Source organism: Metarhizium brunneum, chromosome 2 (genome assembly GCF_013426205.1).
Source record: "Metarhizium brunneum chromosome 2, complete sequence".
In the NCBI taxonomy this organism is placed as follows: Eukaryota; Fungi; Ascomycota; class Sordariomycetes; order Hypocreales; family Clavicipitaceae; genus Metarhizium; species Metarhizium brunneum.
In genome coordinates, this window is record NC_089423.1 from 6,220,186 (window position 1) to 6,242,274 (window position 22,089).

Genomic DNA, 22,089 nt, shown 5'->3' on the forward strand with positions numbered 1-22,089 from the left:
AGTACAGCTGAGACATTTTCCCTCCCTCCCGTGTTGGTTGCTTGGTCCTGGACGGCGAAAGCCCACCTTCCCATCTTCGTCTTGGACCTCAGACCAATGACTGCATCCACGTGCGGACAATGCCGCCGTCGTATCGGCTAGGCACTAGGTTTTAAACGACACGATTCTAGGTCCAACCCGTCGCTTTTGCCAGATTGCCGTCACTATTTTGACCTCTCTTCATGCGCCTCACCCCGCATACATCGTCAGGGCACGTGGCCGCCGTAGCTGAAGGACAAGGTGTGTGACGCCGTTAAGTAACATTGAATGGCGCCGACCGATCAAATAGGCCCATTCTTCATTTGAACTTTCCGTCGCCAGGGCCTGAATCTCATCTTGCACAGCCGTGTTCGCTGTTGTTGTTGGAGCTCGTCCGGTTGCATTGGCTCTGGGAGAAGGGCGCTCTATCCAAGAACCGACGCACAGTTGATCTCTGGCATTGTGAAGTAGTACTGGCATCCTTCACAACATGAAGATCGCTGCGACGCTGGCCGTATTGGCAATTGGCCCTGTTGCCCTCGCCGATGATGTTCTTTACAGCAGTCGCTTCTCGAAGCGTGGCTTGCTCCCGAACGGCAATTACAATCTCTGTATGATGTCTCCGTTGCCAAAAGCATCGACAGCTTCACATGTGTATTGACACGAGATGGCTCAACTAACCTTGAACTGCTAGCATTCTTTCACGTCAACGACGTCCATGCCCATCTGGACCAGTACACCAAAGCCGGCGCAGACTGCACAGATGCCACAAAAGGCTGCTTCGGAGGCTACGCCCGCATCAAGACCAAGGTCCATGAGCTGCAGAAACAGAACCCTGACCACCTGTGGCTGAACGCAGGCGATGAATTCCAAGGCACCCTGTTCTATACGTTCTATGGTGGGGAAAAGATTGCCGAGACTATCAACGACCTGAAATTCGATGCCATGACCCTGGGCAATCACGAATGGGACGGAGGCGACGAGAATCTTGGCAAGTTCTTGAAGAACTTGACTTTCCCCATCGTCTCCTGCAACGTCAAGAGCACCGTCAAGGACTTGAACGAGACCATCAAGAACTACCACATCTTCGAAAAGCATGATCTCGCCGTTATTGGTGCCACGACCGAGACCACGCCCAACATTGCCAATGTTGGCAAGGGAACCACCTTTCTTGACCCGATTCCAGAGATCCAAAAGGCCATTTATGAGATCCGTAACACAACCAAGGTCAAGCGCATAGTCGCACTCACCCACCTCGGCTACGAGGTAGACCAGAAGCTTGCCCAGCAAACGGAGGGCCTCTCACTCATCATTGGCGGCCACAGCCACACATTGCTGGGCAACATGGACAAGGCCGAGGGAAAATACCCTACCATTGTCAAGGACAAGGGCGGCAATGAAGTCTTTGTCGTCACCTCCTACCGATGGGGCGAGTACCTGGGCTCAATCGAGATGACCTTTGATGACAACGGCAGGGCCTTGTCCTACCACGGAGCACCCATCCACATGGACAACACCACCTCCCTAGAAAAGAACCTCCAAAAAAACATCACCGCCTGGAGAGGCCCCTTTGAGAAGTACGCCGCCGAGGTCATCGGGAGCACAAAGAACGTCCTGGACCAGACGGCGTGCCAAAAGGGCGACTGTCTGCTGGGCCAAGTCATGGCCGACGCAATGCTCGAGTACCGCCAGAACCAGACCAACGGCACCGCCGACAAGCCCGACTTCGCCATCATCAACGCCGGCGGCATCCGGGCCACCATTGACGAGGGAAACATTACCCGCGGGCAAGTCATCACCTCGTTCCCGTTCGGCAACGCCGTCACCCAACTCAAGTACTCTGGCGCCGATCTGCGCAAGATCCTCGAAGGCTGCGTCTCCCGCGTCAGCCAGTTCAATCAGAAAAAGACATCCTCCTGGTTCCAGGTCTCTGGCAACATTGTCGTCGAGTACAACGAGAGCAGAGACGCCGGGTCCAGGCTGGTCAGGGCTACCGTCGGCGGCAAGGCGCTGGACGACAAGACCGACTACAATGTCGTCACGGTCGATTTTGTCGCCGGCGGCGGCGATAACCTCCTGAAGCCTGCTACCGAGTTTGTCACCCTCGAGTCGCTGGACCAGGTTCTCGTCGCGTACATCGGGGCGCACACGCCGCTTCAGAACGCTCTGCAGAAGCGTGTTGTTTCTTCAAACGGCACGGCGGGAGGGGGTGCTGGAGACGGGGGCAAGGCTTCAAATGGAGAGTCTAAGGGTGCGAGCTTGCGGGCGCCTCGGCTTTTGGTTGGCCTGTCTTTTCTGGAAGCGCTTGTTTTGTGATTGACTTTGGGCAATTTGACGATGGATGTACAAAACGCTCGATTCAACAATAATATAAGGTCCTTGGTTCTCCAAGAGGAAGGCAGGGACTAGTGGCCACTATATATACATGAAAGAAACGCTCGTGCCTAGGCTCATGCTATAGCACGTGTTCTAGTTGTATAGCCAATAAGTCCCCGATCGGAGGGCCCCTTTGCTGGGCTCGCGATCTTGTTGGGCTTTCTCCGTGTTACTGTGACAAGGGGTTCAATATAGAAGGCTTAGAGCAAAAGGGCTCAATTCAATAATAATCTCGAAGGGTCTCTAAGGTCTTGAGTTGCTAAAAGGCAAGAAGGGAAAGGTGACCGCTTTATATACATAAAAGGGACGCCCGGGCCTAGGGCTCTGGCCCGAGGACGTGTTTAAGCTGTGTAACTTCGAAGTCCCGTATCGGTGAAGCCCCTTTGTTGGGCTTCACGATCTGTTGGGCCTTTTCCGTGTAACAGTAACAATTTCAAACAACGTTGGTATCTGCCACGTAAGGATTGAATCCTTCTTGGGATGCTCCTAAATTCCAGATATTGTCGCACACCCAATGATCGATGTCGTGGGTTAGGAGCGCTTTTGGAATCGTTTCCATCATTGATACGTACGGTCTTGAAAGTCCTATTGAGTGCATCCAGTCGTTCCAGCGAGTCCGAAACGATAGTCTCCGTTCAGGCCTTTGTAATGGTGGCATGGGGTTGATGCCTCTTTGACTAAAGCAGTTGGCGACTTTTCTCCAAAGGCGTTCGTCTTTCAGCTTGTGGACAGCAATAACATTGCTTCCATAGACTGCGTGCGAAATCGCATTAGGGTGAGTGCCGGCCCTTGCCCACGCGAAGTCATGTTCTCTAGAGTCGGAATCGTCGTAATCAAACTTCTCGTCGCCACGAAAGTTGACAAAGTTTGCCGTCTGCGATCCCTTGTGCATTAGGATACCGACAGCTGCGTCCTCACCGGTGAAGACATTAAAGCTCTCCTGCAGCGAAACTAGTAATTGCACCATATCCCAGGTGAGTGTGTACATTGACCCATGTGCGAAGGTATTGTATCCCGAGTCTGAGAAATAGAGCTGTCCGATAACGGTTCGGTTTACAGCAGCTGTTAGATGACCCGTCTTGTTGGATAACCTAGGGACCAGGTACTTCTCCCAGAACGCAGGAGCGTTGATCCAAACATCGGTGTCTAATTTGGTCACAAATTCGTACTTGGATCCATGGTTTATAAGCCATTTGTATAGTTCAAGGGTTTTGATCGTATTGGCGGTCATGTCATCTTCGGGTATGTGGTCGAGGACAATCAAATCGCCAAATGTGCGATTTTCAAACCGAATCATCTCACTCCAGCCGGGGCCTGGGTTGGACACAACAAAACGAGGATCAAACGGGACATGTCGAAACAGCCGCATCCACGTTGATCGTATTAACATTCGTCGCTCAACATCCTGGGCCGCACATATAACTGCCGCCAGCCATGGACGACGCACTTTGTGGTCTGATGCGTCGTGAATTCTTTCAAGCGGCGAGACAGGGAACGGTATCAATGAATATTGCGGATTGTGCGAGGTTTTGATGGCTTTTTGGTGAACGACTGTTTCGACCGTCCAAGTTCGGGGGCCTGAACGACCGTAGGCAAAAAAAAGATATTTGATGAGACTTAGAGAAATTAAAACGCTAAAAGTAACGAAACGAAATTGCCGCTTTTTCATGGATTTTAAAATGGCTAGCCTTGAATATGTACGTATCTGCCAGGCTAAGTTTTTGAGTGCCATTGTCAGACCGCAAATCGGCGCATGCAGGCACTGCCTGGAGTGTAATAGGGAAGTCTGAAAGTGGAATGCATAACGATTGAAAAGACGAAACATGAAAGTTTCAGTCACGAGACCGTGGTGGGAAGTGGGAGAAGCTCACAGCCCCAAGCACATGCAGGCTTTTGTGTTGGGACATGCAGCATTGAAGTATGTAACGTCTGTGTGGTACTTCTGCCGAATGCGCCCGGGGACTTGGCGCCACACCGAACTAGCTTTACGCTACTTTGTGCAGTTCCGCAACGGTTATTACACGGAATAGGCCTAATAAAACGCAAAGCCTAATAAAAGGGGCTTTACTAATAAAAACTTTTAAGCTATATATAAAAATATATAAAAATATATAAAAATATATAAAAATATATAAAAATATATAAAAATATATAAAAATATATAAAAATATATAAAAATATATAAAAATATATAAAAATATATAAAAATATATAAAAATATATAAAAATATATAAAAATATATAAAAATATATAAAAATATATAAAAATATATAAAAATATATAAAAATATATAAAAATATATAAAAATATATAAAAATATATAAAAATATATAAAAATATATAAAAATATATAAAAATATATAAAAATTAAATTTAACTTTTTTATTTTAATATTTATTTAAAAAAGTAATTTATAAATATACACTTCTCTAGCTAGTTAACCTAAATCAAGACCTGAGTTTAAGATAGCAGCGAAAATACAGTACCTACACCAAGGGGGCTATACAAACAAGTTATTTGTACATAATGGTCCCAGGGGCTCTAGCAGCCGCATCCACAATTATCGCAGTTGCCTTGACCACAAGGCATGATGACATTTGCAATCTTGCCAATTCGAGCAACGGGTCTACGAGCCAAAGCCTTGTTCCTCGGCTGCCCAGCACCGCCTTCCGCTGGGGCCGCACTGTCTCCAACAGTAGCCGTTGTGGCTGCATCCATACTCTCCACCTTTCCAGCATTGACGTTCGAATATCTTCTTGTCGCCCCTTTTGCGGAGGAGGCTCTCCGGATGGTTCAGACACTTGCGGACGCTGTCGGGGTTCACGCCTGGGGGAAGTGTCTGGTGTCTTTGTCAATTTTCATGACCCCGAGAGCGCCACATTCAGCGTCTAGATCCTCAATGCTTGCCGATGCAGAAATTACCCCTTGGAAGTAGATGACGGCAATAGCTACTACCCCAAGGAATTGCATATTGATCAAGTTGGTAGATTTTGCCACGAGGCTAATTGTTACACAGAAAGGGGCCAATGTCAAAGGTTACACAAGGGCTACAGTCACGGGACTAGGGCAAAGTCCCTCACCGACTTCTTGTATTTAAAGAGGTCTTTGGTCAACGAGGCCTCGAGGAAAACTAGGGACCTTTGATACCAAAGACTGTTATTAGCTGAATTGAGCCGAATTGCTCTAAGCCCTCTATTGAGCCCTTCTCACAGTCCAGATCCTCAATGCTTGCAGGTACAGCAATCACTCCCTGGAAGGAGATGACGGCAATAGCTACTGCCTTGAGGAATCGCATATTGATCAAGTTGGTTGATTTTGCCACGAGGCTAACTGCCAGAGCTCAAGTGGGAATAAAGATTCAGAGTAGGTGCTTTCTTCGAGATTGCAAATCGGAGTATATCATTCTCTGTGTAATTTTCCAGGTTAAAGCAGGAATAGTTGGGTCTATTTATACTTTCCAAGACGCCGGTGACTGAAAATCAAACAAGGGAATCCCCGACACATGTTGCCACATGGCGGGAGCACAACCAACGGAGCCATTGTTTTATGAAAGTGACAAGCACTATCAAGGCACCTGTGAGTGAAGGTTGAAGCTTTTCCCGTCTGGACAAGGTGCATGTGGATGCTGCTCCCAGCAGGATTATAGTGGAGTGCCGTTGCAAAACGACCAGCCAATGGCTACATATGTGCTTGATTTGGAACCAACATGCATGAGGTCTACGATGGGCAGAAATTAAGGTGGCTCGAGCCCGCAAAATTTGCAACCCTTGCATGAATCTCTCAAAGCCAGGTCATAGATTTGTCTAAAATGTGTTTATTGGCTGGACATGAAAGGTGGCTGCGTTGGACACCGGACGTGACTTGAAAGCCAACCCCGATCTCTCGGCCGCTTTTTGCAATGCATGGCATAAAAGGATGCCAGGGCACCTCGTCGCGTGATGTATAAATCTCGTCACGAATAGTCTCTCCTCCTGTTTTTTTTTTAGCATTTTATTATCTCTCATGATATCTTGGTATATCACATTAAACGGCCCGAAGAGTAACTACATAATATTATCTCGGGGCTAGTCAGAGTCGTACCAGACAATAAATTTAACTTGCAAACAAAGTTCTACGCTGTAACCGCGTCCGGCGCAATTATTACACTAGCAACATGGCAACGTCTTACAAAAATATTTCTAAAATAATACTATTTATTATTAGCGCAATATTTGCTCTGTACGTTTAACTTAATTGTTTAATAACGCGCTTGCTCTTGTTGACAGAACACTGTTAAGGGCTGGTATATACATATATATTAGTGTATTAAGAAAGTATTTTACAGGTTCTTTTTAGAATACATACTAGATTAAGGGCAGGGTCACTGGGCTTGGAACAGAGGGTTCAATTCAAACTATAATCGCCTTTAGGTTATCAAAGGTCCTTGATTTTCCGCGAGGCGCTGAGGGATGGAAGGCCCCTACAAATACAAGAAGTCGGTGAGGGCTTGTGCCTGAGGCAGCCCTCGCTTGTGACCGACTTCGGGCCTCGTGACCGTTGCCGTTGTTGTTGTGTAACCGTGCGTTGACCGTTGTTGGCCCAACGCCCTTTGTTGTGTGCAACCGTGTGACAGTTACTTACGTGACGATCGATTTTGTGTACTGCTGCGCTTGTGCCTATACTCTTGATTATTGATAAGGTGTGATTTCTCTTGAGAGTCTGCGAGTAAATAATTTAGAACATTAAGCAGAAGTCTAGGTAGAAGCCCCATCGAGGTTATTGAGGGCATCAGCCAGGGAGCCTCTCGAGAGGCAGCAGGGCAAGACGACTGCGGTCTTGATGGCATGGGCGCTGCGCCACTCGGGCAGCTTCTTCCATCACAACGAGCATTAAAGCATCCAAGTTGTTACGTTTGTCAACTCACACTCAAATACAAGCTGTCGGAGCCCAAAAGTTAAAACTGCCATCCATAGAAAAGAGCGGTATTTTCCATATCCTCTCCGTCCATAACTCTTGGATATTCATCATCATCCCTTTTCTACCTCAAACTCCGAAAGTTGATGGTGCGTTGCCGTCCATCCGCCGCCCTTCATTCTCCTTCATCCCATACTAATCGATTAGTATCATCATGTCTGAAGGACTTCTGACCCAAGAACAGGCCGTTTCCAAACTCCTGGCCTTCATCTTTTCTGGTGCCATCGGTCCTGCCAAGGGGAAAGCTGTGGGCTACTCTCTGGTTGCTACAAAGCCTACTGAATTTTCGTGGTGGGTGGCCTTGGAGGATATCGACGGGCCAGACGTGCCTCTTGACCGGTACTGCGTCAAACTCGACAGACGATCCAGGCACATTTCGCCCCCCGAACCCGTCGTGCTTTCGAAAGAAGAGTTGTCGGATGCAATTCTGTCCGCCACTGGACAGCACCTAGCCTCATCTGCCAGGTTCACTGATGGTGCACTGAGCATCTCCTACAAGGTCACTGTCCAAGAGACTCCAGATGTCGCCTACGTGGTACAGCTACGCCATCACGGCAATGTAGCCTCTATGGACTCGCTGATGACCTTGATATCCAAGACTGTCGGCCCTCACATCTTGCCAGTGCCCCCCGTATATCCGATACCAGGGGAGGGGAGACGGCAACAAGTTACGGGCGTAGGAAGGCAGATAACACGACTAATTCCAGGCGTTGTGGCTTCAACGACGTACCCTCACCTATCTCATGACGAGAAGCTTTCTTTTGTACGAAAAATGGCCCTCGCATTCCAGGCCTGCTGGAGCATCCCGATTCCGCAGCGTCTCATCGGTGAGCTTGTTTCCACCAAAGTTGGGGACGACATCATCCTCAGCGTTGGACCCGATCGACATAATAGCCTCGGCGGGCCCTTTCAGTCTGTACGCGAATATCTTCAAGCTTACATCAGGGCCTCCATTATCGCCTTGGAGAAGCAGGAAGGCATCCAAGAATACAAGGACAAATATCTGAAGCGGATCAAAGATTTTGTTCATGACCATATGCACGAGATTCCGCCGATTGTGGAGGATGTCCCTATTGTCGCCATGCACTCTGACATGGGACCTCACAATATTATTGTGTCGAGCCAAACGCCTACGAATTTGGAGGCTGTAATTGACTGGGAATTCGCTGCAAGTGCCCCATTCGCGACACTTCACCGGATTATTGAGATGATGTTCCGCGAGTCGGCCGCAAATGAATTTGGCCCCGAGTATGGCCGCGCCAGTGAACTTCGCGAGGCTTTCTGGGATACTATTCCCGACTGGAAGTTGTGGGTTGAGAGCGAGCCTTGTCGAGTCTTCTTGGAGTGGTTTAGGTTTGGTTTGTTCATGAAGCCTGAGTGGCGGCCAGATGATCTTGCTGAGGAGGATGCACGAGAATTCTGGCGGGAAAATATTCGGGTCGTTGAAGGCATGTTGGAAAAGTATATCTAGGTAAGCAATTCACGCTCGTTCAACCTTCAGCCGGGCAGTAAGATGCTTGAGTCTGGCTGGGAGTTTGATTTTATTGAAGGCTCAGATACGGGGAGGCATCAAGTTTGTCGGGTAGTGAGTTTGCCGCAAGGAAATAAGTAAATTCCATCGCTATGACGACGAGTGACTGACCTGGCGGTAGACTGGCCCAGCCATGCGCATTGCCCGCAAATCGCCCGAGACTTTATGGCCCTCTCAGACGGCGACGCCATGTCCTTGACGTGCGAGTTTGGCAAATCTCAGCTATCCGGCGCCACGAATACCCCAAAGTCACGTATCTTCTAGTTTGTGTGTAGCCAAAAGAAAGAAATGGCCGGACCACGAGCTAACTCCGCATAGGCTCTGATTAGGCCATCTGACAATGCACCGCTGGCGGACGAGGCGCTACAAAAGTCTATCCATAAGACGTATACTGACGCGTACCGACTGACCGGGTTCAAGGGTGGCAATTGGGCCTACGCGTCTAATGCCAACGATACAGTTGGTCTTTCGTGAGGGTTGCCAGAGAACAAGATGCCGCACGAGCAACGACGTCTGGGAGTATACTATTGGGGCTGGGAAAGCATTACGGTGTGAAGCGTGAACATCGTACTGCCCGGACACATATTTATGAACGTGATCTAGTTGCATCAAGATGGGACGAAGGAGGAGGCGTTTTTGGAAGAAGTTAAAAATTTGGGCCCGTGGATGGGCGCAGGGACCGGCGCACGGTATGCTTTGCTAAGGAAGCATGAATAAGTGATGGCTTCGATGTTTGTAGTGGCAGACGAGCCGCGCGTCGAGAATCTTTACACCTCCCGCTGGCTTGATGGCAGATGTCGTGCAAATGCCAAACAGTTGAGCATCCCATTCACACAGACAACTTGGATCCTCAACGACGAATGCAAGATGCGCACATACAAACCAGATGACAACAACTGCCATGTAAAAATTTGGCAAAACCAACAAGTCTTTACGGACATGGCACTTGCGTCACCCGACATTTTGGGGTGAGCATTATACTCGGCTGATAGACCAAGTGGGCTGCTAGTTATTGCGGTTCAATGTTAGTATCCTATTTATGCCCGGCTTTGAGATGGGCCCTGGTACTTTTCGTGTCAAACATGGATAAGGTTACAATCGCCGCCAGCGTACGGTTCTTGACTGGGACGATTCCTATACACTACGCCAGGAACCTGCTGGGAGACTTTGGCCTAGAGGCTAGAGCCCATCAATGACACATGTACCATGGAGGTATGTATTAAAATGCAAAGTGTAAAGGCTAATTCATGATGGTGGAGTCGTTGTCGTATGCTATGGATATGTATATAAACATGTTGTTCCCTGACTCATTCACATAATGTCTCTCGTTCGACTTTGACTTCAAGTAGCAAATCCAGAGCCCGTGACCGCTACGCCTTCAATTGGCTACATCGGCATGTTGTTGCGCGCAATTCTTACGCTCCTCGCGAGCGCCTTGAGCAGCCCCGCGTTTGCGGCGCCTGCGGGCAAGGTTCGAAGTCATAGGGTCCGAAATTTCATCTACGTCGTCCCTGATGGATTTGGGCCTGCATCGCAGACCCTCTGGCGAGATTATATCAGCATCATGAACAAGAATGGGACGGAACTGCGGCCCAACTCGACAGCGACCGATCTCGATGGCATCGTAAGTGCACCTCCCTGGAAGATTGTGAACGGGACAAGAGTCGAAAAAAAAAATGCTCACACTGCATCAAGATGATTGGCACCGTGCGCACCCAGTCGTTTGATAAATTTGTTACGGATTCAGCAGCCGCGGCTACTGCTTTTGCGACTGGCCACAAGACGCATAATACAGGTCAGTCGACTGAGCCAACCACATGCTGCTCGTAACGGGCCGTGAAAAACAAGGGAGGGTTTTGCTAACTTATCGCAGGGATCGGCATCGATAGCGACGTCAAACCGGTAGCATCGATCCTCGAGGCAGCACACCTCGAGGGCTTCAAGACCGGCCTCGTCGTCACGTCGCGCGTCACCCACGCCACTCCTGCTGGCTACTGCGCACACGTCATGAATAGAAGTCTGGAGGTCGAGATTGCCAGCCACCAAATTGGGCAGAAGCACCCCCTAGGATCGGTCGTGGACCTCATCATGGGCGGCGGTCGTCGCCATTACCAGACAAAGAGGCCGGGTGGGAACAGCACAATTGACCTGATTACATGGGCCAAGGGTCAGGGCTTCTCCTACGCCGGGAATAAAAGAGAGTTGGAAGTGTTTTCGCGCGACCTGGGCAAAGTCCCCCTGCCGTTCTTGGGTCTCTTCGCCGACAGCCACATGGCCTATGAGCTGGATCGTGACAACGAGAAGGAGCCGTCTCTCCTGCAAATGACGCAAACCGCAATCAAGACGCTGTCCGATGCTACCACGGCCGGTAGAGACGGTAGGGACGGTGTAAGCCGTCCCAAGGGCTTCTTTCTCATGATTGAAGCTTCGCGAATCGACCACGCAGGCCACGCCAACGACATCGCCGCGCATATCCACGACATCGCCATGTACTACCAAGTCATGTCTTTCCTGAGGAAATTCGTCACCGAAAACCCCGACACCCAGATCCTCTCGGCGGCGGACCACGAGACCGGCGGCCTGACCCTCGGCACCGGCTACAACCCTGCCATGCTGGAGAGGGCTAACCATACGTCCGAGTACCTCGAGAGGGCCTTTGCCTTGTACCAGGGCCCGGACAGAGCAACTTACTTGAGGAACGTTATTCTTCCCCAGTACGGACTTGTAAGTGCCTCTGACAAAGATGTTAAGAAGTATCTTGATGTTCTCAAACGGGACGGCATCTCCGAGATGGGAAGTGTCATCAGGCGTGACTTTGCGAAATCAGCCGGCATCACGTGGGCAACAGATGGCCATTCGGCCGTCGACGTCCCTCTGTACGGCTTCGCCGTTGGCGACAAGGCGTACTCGCAGATGAAGGAGTACTTGGGGCCTCACACGGATAATACCCAGTTGGCACTGTACATGGAGTCGGCGCTCGGTGTTAACCTAAACAAGGCTACGGAGGCTCTGAGGGAGAACTGGGTCAAGTTTGAGGGGTATGGCGGCAAAGGGGGGAGATGACGAGAATGCGGAGGCTCACCTTATTCTAATTGAGGACCGGGAGATGTTTGTGCCAGACGAAAGAGGGACTCGTGAACATGGTGGACGTTTATATCATGGGTTGATTTTGTAGTCATCCTGGATTATCTTGTACCATGCTAGTCTCAATTGCCGCGATACGTGGAATCGACATGTTAGCAACGACTTCTGGTAACGACGTGATGGTTCAATCTGCTCCCTGCGTTGCAGACTAGAGTGAGATGTATGAAATAGCACGCCATGAAATGAGCCCAGCCACGCAGGGATGGGCCGTTCCTGCCACATCTGGGCCAAATAAAACGCAGCAGGGGCGCGGGTCTTCTCAAGATCCTCATAGGAGTATCCGTTATATGCTATCCTCAGTACGGCATGGTGCAAGAAGTGACTTGATGTAAAACTGGATATCCGGGATATTCGGCCATGGGCCTCTATTGCTGGCTCTTGGTGCTCCGTGGCTCCGTGGTCAAACCCCATGACCATGGGAACTGGTCGGGCATTTGATCAGGCCAAGTTGTTGCAATCACTTGATGAACTCTTGGTAAAAGATCCCGTATGCCTCTAGTGTGGCGTGCAGTCCTCTGCAACGGGCATTAGCTGAGTTGTGACCCTCCATCATGTCAAGCATAACTTACCGTGGTGTATTAGGGCTCCAATGGCGTCACTCCCAGGCAAGTCTTGAGAACCGTAGATGGGATCACCGGTTTGCCAACTGGCCTCGGACATGAACGCAGTCCAGGGATCAACGCAGCCAACATTCATCTATTTGGCAATCTCCCCACATGTATCAGCGTACTGCTCCGTGACGACGTTGGAGCGGTTCAGCTTCAAGTAGCCTCGACTCTTGACGCGATGATCCAGACGTCTCTCCTCTATTAACGGCGGGATCACTAGCAGAAGCCGAGGGTTGTGAGCCTCAAGGGCAGGGTGAGTGAAGAGCTTGACTAGGTTCTTCTTGTACCGGTCCAGTAGCACATGCTCTCCATTCTCAGCGTCCGGGAAGCAGGCGTCGTTGGATCCGAAAATGATAGCCTGGCACCCCCTTTGTTAGCGACACTGCCTACTAGAACATTATTAGCAAGACGTACCATGAAACGGACGCTGGTTTGTTGGGGATCTGACATGATCTTGGGCAACACCTTTAAACCTTGCTCGGTGCCAAGTGGTTGTTGCATGTTGCATGGAGAAGCGGGGCGCTGGATCGAAGACAGATGATAGCTGCCTTGTCGGAAAAGTCGCAGGAACATGCTGAATGTAGCTTAGCCGTTGCCGTTTAGTGGTTGATTAAAGTTTTAGTACTCGGTCTCTCGCAGGGAATTCGGCGCATGAGTGGAGAATGTAACGGAGCACCAAGCGGAGAACGGCACTGGAAGCCACGGTGAGTAACAATTTCTACAGTCACATTTCGGGCCGGCCCTCATCCGCGATTGGCCGCTGACACTACGAGCCAATTACGACTTACGGACGCATTCAGCAGGAATCACGCCTCGATCCTCCCGTCTGGAAGCCACAATAACGACTTGACGCCTTTGTCAACATTGACTTCATCCCGCAGTACTAACCCCATGCCAACGTGAGCCCCTGTCGTGGGTGTAATTTGTAAACAATGCCGCACAATGACGCTGTTGTATTTTAGGCCCCCTAGGCTGCGGCTGAATTCAATGGTTTTTAGCCGAAGCTGCTAGATGGTCAGCGATGATGGTTTCTTTTTCGGTTTCCCCTACCGGGTACCGCCTGCGGGCCGACTGTATGAGGTTGAATACAAGACTAGCCAAAAGGTCAAGCTGCCAAAAGGCGCCCATTGTATTTTATTCTTTATTTCTTTCCTATGCCCATCGGTCAACCTACACCTCTTCATTCTCCCAATCCTTCTCCTCAAACATTGGTTCTTTCCGCACTCCGCTGACTTCAAGCTTCTCCAAAAACTCGGCGGGAACCGAGGGAATGTATTTCCTCTCCCGCTCCCGGTTGACGCCCCCAAATCCTGCGCCGTACGAAACTAGCATGTCTGTGACGGATGGCAGCGTAAACGGTAGCATCAGCGCAGGGTCCATGAGCAAGTGTTCGGGTGCGTCTTCCTCCTCGTCTGACGCGTCGTTGGCGTCGGGGTTGCGCGCACTTGCCACGCTTCCGGGGGTGTCGAGCAGATTGCCGCTGTTTGATCTGCCCTTGACCGGTGTCGTGGGGCTGCTGCTGGCATCTGGGCCCGATTTGGGCAGCGGTGATGCCGCCCGGCTGCGGCGTCTGTCCCGCTTGAGTGCAGCTTCCTTTTGAATCGCCACTAGATACTTCATTGCGCTTTTGGGGAGCCCCTTTTCGCCGACTTCTGGCCGGTAGTGGGTGGCTGCGTGTATGAGCTGCTGTGGTGTGAGCCGTTTCAGCTGTTGAAGGGTGCCCACGAGGGCTTCCAGGTCGTCTGCGTCAAGCGATGAGAAGCACTGGAGCCACTGGAGTAGCTGGATGACGGGGGCGAGAAAGCGCCGAGCGGCATCCATGACCGTCTCCCCAGAGGCCCTCGTGTCGCCGCCTTCGTAGTGCTCCGCCTGTCGATTATTCGTTCGCGCCCAGTCCTCGAGGATGGAGACGTTCATGCGAATCTGCATGGCCTTGGTTCGTGCCAGGTACTTTCGGTTGGACATGATTCTGTTGAAAAGCTCTGCGCCAAGCCAGTACAGTAGTTGCGAAACAATCTGTGCCGTGATGACTGAGTGGATGTCATAGAGGTCCAGTACGAAGAGGGTCGAGGAAAGAAGCGATGTGACGTTTCGAGGCGCTGGCTTTGCGCGCTGCTTGGGCGAGGGCGGCCTGAATCTCTTTTCCAAGGGCTCCTCCTTGACTGTTTGTTTCCGCTTGAAGAGCTTCCATTCGTTCTGAAAAGTAATGTCCTCGAAGCCCGGGATCGTTTCGTGGTCGAGCATGGCGGCATCCAAAACCTTGTCGAGGCGTCTTTCGGCGTCGCGGACAATGAGGATAAAAATCTCATTGATGAGCTCGGCGAGGTGCGCTTGAAACTCGGCCGTCGCCTCAACGAGGCCCGCATCCTTTTTCAGGTAGTGCAACAACAGCGTGGCGTTGGAGATCCAGAACGCCAGTATCGTCATGTCCCACTGACACCTCTCGACCACGTCATTAATCAGGTCCATTGCCGTGACGAGCAGCTTCTCCAGCAACTCGGGGCTGGCGTGGTAATGCGCGTATCTCGCGCTGAGGAATATCATGTTGGCCGGCACGGGCTTTTGTGTCGGCGAGCGCTGGGGTGTCATTTTGGTGATGATGATGTCGAGTATCCGGTCGAGCTCGTGTTCTTGAAAGACAAACATTTGGTCGTGCAAGCAGCGGCTCCAGTCAAACTCTTGCTGTTCCTCCTCAAACTCGTCGGCCGGCTAGCCGCAACGTCAGCACAGGAAAACACACGCCCCTAACGACTTTCCGGTATTATACGCACCTCGGGCTGGTCGTCGATTCCCACATTGCCCAAATCAACCTCCAAGTCTCTGGCACTGTCCATCATCAACCTCCTGCGCAACTCATTCTCTGCCATTTCCTCTTCGAACCGGTCCTGCGAGAAGCCCGGGTTGTAAAAGTCATCGCCCATTCCGGCATTTCCGATATTGTAGCCGTTGTCGTGCAGATAAAAGGACATGTCGCTGTCGGGGGGGACAAAGTCAAAGGCTGTTCGGCCAGAGGAAGTCTTCTGGTCAGAGGATGCGCCATTATCCAGTAGTAGTTTTGCGATTCCCTTGTGTCGGTTCGTCATGGCCCACATGAGAGCGCTCCATTGATTCCGGTCCTGCCTATTGACGTCGGCTCCAGCGTCGATGAGGACCTTGACGACGCTTTCGTGTCCCTATTCAGGTATTAGGCCATTATCGTCGTCGTCGTCGTCATTTAGACGCCAGGAAAGAAAACTCTACTCACAAAGCAACTCGCGTAAATCAAAGGGGGTGTCCCATCCTCGTCGGCGGCGTTGACATCGATTAAGGGCTGGCCGTTTCCACCAAGCAGCCTCTTGACTTTGCCCACGTCGCCATTGCTAGCTGCCATGATCATTGCCTTTTGTAGCATGTCCTTCTTTTCAGATTCAGACAACTTGTCGTCATTGAGAATAGTCTGTTCATCCTCGAGTCCGTGGCCGGCCTGATGAGCTGCTGCTTGGGCTTTCAACATCTCCATGAGTCGCGTGTCACTATCCTTGGGAGGTTTGGGAATATCTCGCTCATAGTCGGCGTCGTCATTCAGGGACAGGTTCCCGAAATTTAATGGTTTCGCCAACGCCGGCGTTGTGAGAAACTGGGATTGACCTTGAAAGGGTGTCAGACATTGACCGTCGGCGCGCCAGCCCTCACTGTGGCTCGCTTTGCGTCCTAGACTAACTCACCTTGCCAGCCATCGTACATCTCGGTCTCGGGGATGTAGTCTTCCATCGGAGCATGTCTTCGGTCGTCTAGGGACGTCGGAAGGTCGGCGGGCATGGCTCGTGGCTTGGGTTCGCCATTATTGCTCAGGTGCTCCGAGTCCATGGCGGAAGGAGGGGCAAGACCACACTCGGCAGCTCATGGAACTTGGGCTGCCCTTGATGACAGTCAGACGGCGCAGCACTGTGGGGATGGAGAGGGAAAAAGAAAACTGCTGGTAATAGGCTGGGAGTCGTCATGAGCTGTCCCGTGTCAGGGAGGCTGTTTCGCGAGCCGTCGTCGTGTGAGGTGTTGGGAGAGAATGGAGCCGGCCAGATCAGGTGTCTGTCTGCCTGCAAGGAACCGATGGGTTGAGTTGAAAGGTGAGTTGCGGCACGTCGTCATTTAGCTGGCTTGGCTCGCCTGAAAGTTGGTCCGTGCGCCGCCCGAGCTCAAGGAGACAAAGCCAAAACAGCACAACCACACAATGCAGGCTTCAAGTGTTGCCCTTGCCACCTTCTCAGGCTTCGTACATGATCCCGAGGTAACATAGCCCACAATCTAGGGAGTACATACATGCACTGATGCAGCGTGCACATATCACGCTCGGGTGAGAAGGCCGATATGTTGGAGCGTTTTTTAATGTGCCCGTTCGATCAGTGCGGAGTCGTGTTCCTCGTCGGAACCCCGTCTCCTTAATCCATGCATCGACTTTAGGACACGTGAACATCGCCTCAAGTATGGATTTCGACCATCATTTTGTGGGCATAATTGTCGGTCCTTCATACCGACCTCATTTCGTCAATCGCACGGGGCAAATAAACGGACTGGATACTTACCAATGTCCACTAAAGCTGATAACATGGCTATCAGAAAAGACCAGAGGGTTGATGGACAGCCCAACAAAGGCGGCACCTACAAAATGAATACCGCACTCGGTTTGCTTTCTTTAGGTATCGATTTCCCGTCAGTTGTCTCTATGCGCACCTCCTTTCATTTCAATCAAAGGCAAAGGTACGTGCTCCACAGCTTGGAACAAACAGAATAATCACCACATGTCCACCCTCGCAATCAGCACCTCCAGGCGGCGCGCTTGACACTACTTTTGGGGAGCATGGCAAGCCTGAGTTGCGTAAAAGTAGTGTCCTCTTCCCCCTCGGCCCCGGGTGCTTGGGGCTACCCTGGATCGGATCCCGGGCCGGTTCGTGATGGGTGCCGGGGCCGGAAAGCACCCGAGGCTGACGGCCGCCGAGTCCGGGGTTGCTCCAGACTTGGTACTGGTGGAAAACGTGGTTCGGTGGGTGGATGGCTTTTGAACTGAGGGCTGTTTTCTGGGTCGCGGAGGATCTTATGGACTGGTTTGCCGAGACGTGCCAGATAATACTTGGGCATATGCATTACTTGCCATCAAACCATGCTCGATCCAGTACGGAGTACTCGTGGGGTAACCGACACGTACTTGAGTAAGTATGAAGCCAGTTTGCGGAGCGGGGATGTTGATTGCCACTCTTAGTGCCTCTAGCTGACGGGAGAGAGGAGTAAATAGTATTGATGGTACGGAGTACTAGTCAGGCACCTAGCAAGGGGACAGCAGAAATACCGGACACTCTGCCCACGTGAGTGAGTGGTGCGTGTTTGGCTTTTCTGTCACCCGCGGGCCTGAGGTGACTACCCTCGATGGATCGGGAAGAGAGGGTAAATTCAGCACCCAGCCTGTCTGCGGAGTAGGCACCAGTGGCCCTACATCTAGGTACTTAAGTGCCTTCCTCGTACCACGGAGTACGGAGTACCAAGTTACATTATCCAAGTCTGACGTGATTGCCGGCATAGATTGTGACTTCTCATTCCACCACCCACCAATCAATGGCGGGGGCGGGGCTCTCGCAGCAGCCTCCCGTCCTACCACACGGAAATCCAACCAGTCACGTACCGAGAAAATGTAAGCTCCCTTGCCAGCTCAAACTGTAAGACGGAATCACGGCCCCTCTCGACCTCATGTCGTCAACCATCAGTCTGCGTGGCCATGAAGAATCCGAAGCAGCCCCAAAAACCGGCAGCTCCCAAACATGTCTTCTAGTCCATCCGCCCATCCATCACTCATCCACGACGTCTTCATCAGCCGCAGACCGCCAGTGTGCTCCCCTCAAGCCCAGCGCACCACAACCTCCATCTGTTGCCGCCAGAGACTTGGATTAGCCGCACACGCTCCAGACTAGCTTCAATACAGACCAGTCCGCCAGCAAGGTTTGCACCAACGCCTTCGTTGAGCAAAGCACGAAACTCTCGGCACAACAAAAAATCGTTAAATAGAATGGCGAGCGCAACAGGTCTCCCCGAGCGGCCACCAGCACGCGAATCCATCGTCGCGGCTGAGACGGAACCGCTGCTTGGAAAGCCCGGGGATGCAGTCTTGCCCACGGGAGCGAGCATCATGAGGGCCTTTGTGATTGGTAAGGCTCTCCCCCGCCACTGCTTGATCCCACGAGAAAACCAGAAGCCCACTGTATCCGAAAGAAGAACAAACCCGCAGTCCTCGTCACAGTCCCCGACTAACCGCGTCAACAGGAACCGGCACCCTCGCCCAGCTCGGCGTCGCCATCATCTGCGCCGACATCTGGGCACACATGTTCTTCAGCCCCATCATCTTCTTCTCCGGCCACCCCATTGCCATGTCGGCCGCCGTCTTCACGCTCACGCAGTCCGTCCTCGTCCAGCAGCCCATCTCCAGCGACACGCCTCACCAGAAGCGCGTGGGCCAGTACGTCCATGCGGCGCTCAATCTGTTCGCCTTTGCGGCAATCGTCACCGGCTTTGCGATAATTGAGATCAACAAATTCCGTAGCAACGGCCCGCACTTTCACTCTGCACACGCCTACCTAGGCGTGTTTACGCTCGTCGTCCTCGCGGGGCAGTACGTCGTCGGCCTCACCATGTGGGCTACGCCGCGGCTGTACGGGGGCGAGGAGAGGGCCAAGTCGCTATACAAGTACCACCGGTACGTCGGGTACTTGATCCTGCTGACGCTTTTGGCGACGGTCGTGGCTGCCACCGAGACAGACTATGTGCGCTCGGTGTTGGGCGTTAACTTTTGGACGGTCCTTGCGGGCAGCGTCCTTGTTGTCATGGGCGTGTTTCCCAGGATTCAGAAGCAAAAGTTGGGACTTGGTCCGAGACAAGAGGAGCGCCCTGTCCATGACTTTGAGAGTGCTACTTCTTAATTGATGGAGGTGTCTCGCGATGGGAGCGTCATATGACCCATTTTCGAAAGAGTGTACGTTGTTCTATCATACCGAAGCAGAACTCGGTAAGCGTTGGATTGGTGCGGCGTTAGGTGTCATCGTGTCACTGCATGTGTTGCTAATCACTTTGATGTAGGGTTTATTTACTTTCATAGTATAGCTAGGGTCGGTGTGCAATAATACGTTTTATGCCCTGATAAATCCAGCGACGCAGGCCTGAAGTCTTACTTGGCTGCCCCAAAACCACGACTTTTGCAGGGAGTGGCGTGGAAGGGAATGACTATGCATATCGTTTCCCGCATGTATCATTCTCCTCATGTCCAAATGTACTTCTTCGCTTTGCCGTCCAATTCATTCTGTCATCCTATTACTGGGAATAGAAAGTAGACGCAAACATGGACCGAAATGTCTATAAAGACGCATACAACCCCCTGAATGGCACCTGCATCGCCCCGACTGCAACACCTTTTGGAGGGTGTTGCAGGAGTTCAAGAATAATCTAGGCGGCCAGAATGATTTACACCTACAAATGGACACGATGTACGTCGTGTTCTCTCTTTGGCATACTGTGTGTGCGCGCGCCATCTTTTTGACACATTCACACAATATGCGTGCATAAACTCATGCGTTACAGTTGTTTGCGGACACCATTCTGCCCGCCACCAAGGCGGCGATGGCCCTGTAGTCGTGACAGAGAACGTTGTCCAGGACCTCTTCGAGACCGTGCACTCAGCCATCAACCCGTCGTATCAGACCGCGACCTTCTTGTCCACAGATGGGAAGACGGATAGCACGGGTAATTACTCACAGGAAGATATTGCCTTGCTTCAGTCTACCTTCTCCACGGAAACCTCTGCAGGCGATGACTTGCACATGGGCAATGGGAAAATGCCTCGCGTCAGAATGATGATTCACCCAGCCTGATTCGCGGCCCTCAAAGAGTCGGGGCCTCGAATGCAAAGATTCCAGTTACTAATTCCGCGTCTCGCCACGATGCCTTGCTGAATTCAACTACTGGCAGGGAAATACCATTATCGCAACTAACTGACACGAAAAGCACGGTATGCCAAATGAGTTCCCCGAGGCGTTCAACAACACGCACCCTTTCCGCTCCGACGGCATCCTCATCACCATGACGCACAGTGAGCGTCTTGCTCCAGGACGCGCTTCTGAAATACTGGCAAATACTGCGCGGATTTTGCAAGGAAACGCTCGAGGTCGTACATGAGGCGGCAAGCGTTCCCGCAGACACAGGGGTTGAGAGATATGCCGTAGGCCAAGGAGTAGAGGGCCTTTACGTGGATTCATTCTGCCGCGGTGCGCTTGTTTACTGTACGTCATGGGAGGCCCTTTGAATCGGGCGGTCTGTTACGGGGAATGGGATGAGGGATGTATTTTGCACAAAAGGAAAGGAAAGACACCGTCGTTTAGGTTGGGGGTGTTATGTCTTCGCGTTCCTTTTTCTTTTTTCCCCTTTCTCACGTTCGCCTTTGTCTATAGATGTTGGCGCCGGCAGCCAACTGTTCAAGTGCCCTTACCAAGGACGACGTTGCGTAAAATCTACAAAAACGCACGTGTCCATACCGTCGAACCGGACGCGATACGCCGGCAGGACCAAACTCCCGCGCGGGTGTCTAGTTGATTAGTCCCGAGAAATGGAACCACTTACACGACTGGTTGCGCTGCACTGGACGAGGTCATGGGCGGATTTTGGCTACTCTTCGAACACAAACAAGTGTTTGGATCGGGGCATGAGTTTCAAAAGGGCCGTCTAGATGCGTCACTGCCCACTTAACCAAGACTCAAACAAATGTCGGATGCAAATGCCGCATGTGAATCTTGGCCCCCAAGGCGGATAAGAAAACACCAGGCGCTCTGCCTATGTAAGCGGTGCGTGTTCGATATTTTTAGCCACACGCGTGGGCCTCGTAAAAACGTAGTCAAGCCATGCTAGTGACGAAAGCCGCGGCGGGACGAGGCAGATCGTGGCATCCAGAGACGCGGCAGAATCGGATGTTTCGCGTGGCAAACAGAGCCTCAATACGATACACGAGGCATCGACGGGATCTAAGCACTAGGGACTTATGAGGCTGGCTTGCCTAGTGGCACTGTACAGAGTGTTGGTACGATGTATGGGTAGCTGTGCTAGTTCGATTCGAGAAAGCTTGAATCCATAATTCCAGCTTGGTGGTGGATTTCCGAATCAGCATCATGCAACTCGCCATGGTAGCGACTAGTAGCATGAACATTAGCATCAACATCCCCATGGCTCGACAATACTGGACAACCATTCACACCAAAAAAGGGCACGTGCCAGTACTGGATCCAATTCCCTAAATGGGATGCTGCTGGGATGCCAAATGGTGCGCCACTGACGCAATCCGGCAGCATTAGTGTGGGACTTGAGTGCTTTCACCCTAGGTTTGACTTGTCAGAATGCGTCACACGGACACAGACAGCCGGGAGGGAAGAGACAAAGAGACGAAAACCTGGGCTTTG

The 22,089-nt window shown here is 51.6% G+C and overlaps 8 protein-coding genes across 8 annotated transcripts; 5 read left to right on the plus strand and 3 right to left on the minus strand.

Moving 5' to 3' along the window:
* Window positions 1-508: 508 nt before the first annotated feature.
* Window positions 509-2,334, plus strand: NT5E (5'-nucleotidase; the record flags this gene model as incomplete). Its single annotated transcript, XM_014689474.1, has 2 exons — window positions 509-629; window positions 713-2,334. 2 exons carry the CDS (start codon window positions 509-511, stop codon window positions 2,332-2,334), a joined length of 1,743 nt encoding a protein of 580 aa, XP_014544960.1.
* Window positions 2,335-2,827: 493 nt separating this feature from the next.
* On the minus strand, window positions 2,828-3,691 carry G6M90_00g048460 (uncharacterized protein; the record flags this gene model as incomplete). The annotated part of the gene is made up of 1 exon (XM_014689475.2): window positions 2,828-3,691. One exon carries the CDS (start codon window positions 3,689-3,691, stop codon window positions 2,828-2,830), a length of 864 nt encoding a protein of 287 aa, XP_014544961.2.
* Window positions 3,692-7,502: 3,811 nt separating this feature from the next.
* Window positions 7,503-9,353, plus strand: G6M90_00g048470 (uncharacterized protein; the record flags this gene model as incomplete). Its single annotated transcript, XM_014689476.2, has 3 exons — window positions 7,503-8,809; window positions 9,001-9,142; window positions 9,198-9,353. 3 exons carry the CDS (start codon window positions 7,503-7,505, stop codon window positions 9,351-9,353), a joined length of 1,605 nt encoding a protein of 534 aa, XP_014544962.2.
* Window positions 9,354-10,275: 922 nt separating this feature from the next.
* On the plus strand, window positions 10,276-11,942 carry PHO8_1 (Repressible alkaline phosphatase; the record flags this gene model as incomplete). The annotated part of the gene is made up of 3 exons (XM_014689477.1): window positions 10,276-10,503; window positions 10,575-10,674; window positions 10,753-11,942. The coding sequence occupies 3 exons, from the start codon at window positions 10,276-10,278 to the stop codon at window positions 11,940-11,942; spliced, it is 1,518 nt and encodes a 505-aa protein (XP_014544963.1).
* A 777-nt stretch (window positions 11,943-12,719) lies between these two features.
* On the minus strand, window positions 12,720-13,132 carry G6M90_00g048490 (uncharacterized protein; the record flags this gene model as incomplete). The annotated part of the gene is made up of 2 exons (XM_014689478.2): window positions 12,720-12,989; window positions 13,046-13,132. 2 exons carry the CDS (start codon window positions 13,130-13,132, stop codon window positions 12,720-12,722), a joined length of 357 nt encoding a protein of 118 aa, XP_014544964.2.
* Window positions 13,133-13,801: 669 nt separating this feature from the next.
* Window positions 13,802-16,477, minus strand: G6M90_00g048500 (uncharacterized protein; the record flags this gene model as incomplete). The annotated part of the gene is made up of 4 exons (XM_014689479.1): window positions 13,802-15,340; window positions 15,403-15,804; window positions 15,876-16,258; window positions 16,336-16,477. 4 exons carry the CDS (start codon window positions 16,475-16,477, stop codon window positions 13,802-13,804), a joined length of 2,466 nt encoding a protein of 821 aa, XP_014544965.1.
* A 2,185-nt stretch (window positions 16,478-18,662) lies between these two features.
* On the plus strand, window positions 18,663-19,569 carry G6M90_00g048510 (uncharacterized protein; the record flags this gene model as incomplete). The annotated part of the gene is made up of 2 exons (XM_014689480.1): window positions 18,663-18,801; window positions 18,917-19,569. 2 exons carry the CDS (start codon window positions 18,663-18,665, stop codon window positions 19,567-19,569), a joined length of 792 nt encoding a protein of 263 aa, XP_014544966.1.
* A 533-nt stretch (window positions 19,570-20,102) lies between these two features.
* G6M90_00g048520 (uncharacterized protein) lies at window positions 20,103-20,818 on the plus strand (the record flags this gene model as incomplete). Its single annotated transcript, XM_014689481.1, has 3 exons — window positions 20,103-20,130; window positions 20,225-20,487; window positions 20,648-20,818. The coding sequence occupies 3 exons, from the start codon at window positions 20,103-20,105 to the stop codon at window positions 20,816-20,818; spliced, it is 462 nt and encodes a 153-aa protein (XP_014544967.1).
* Window positions 20,819-22,089: the final 1,271 nt, after the last annotated feature.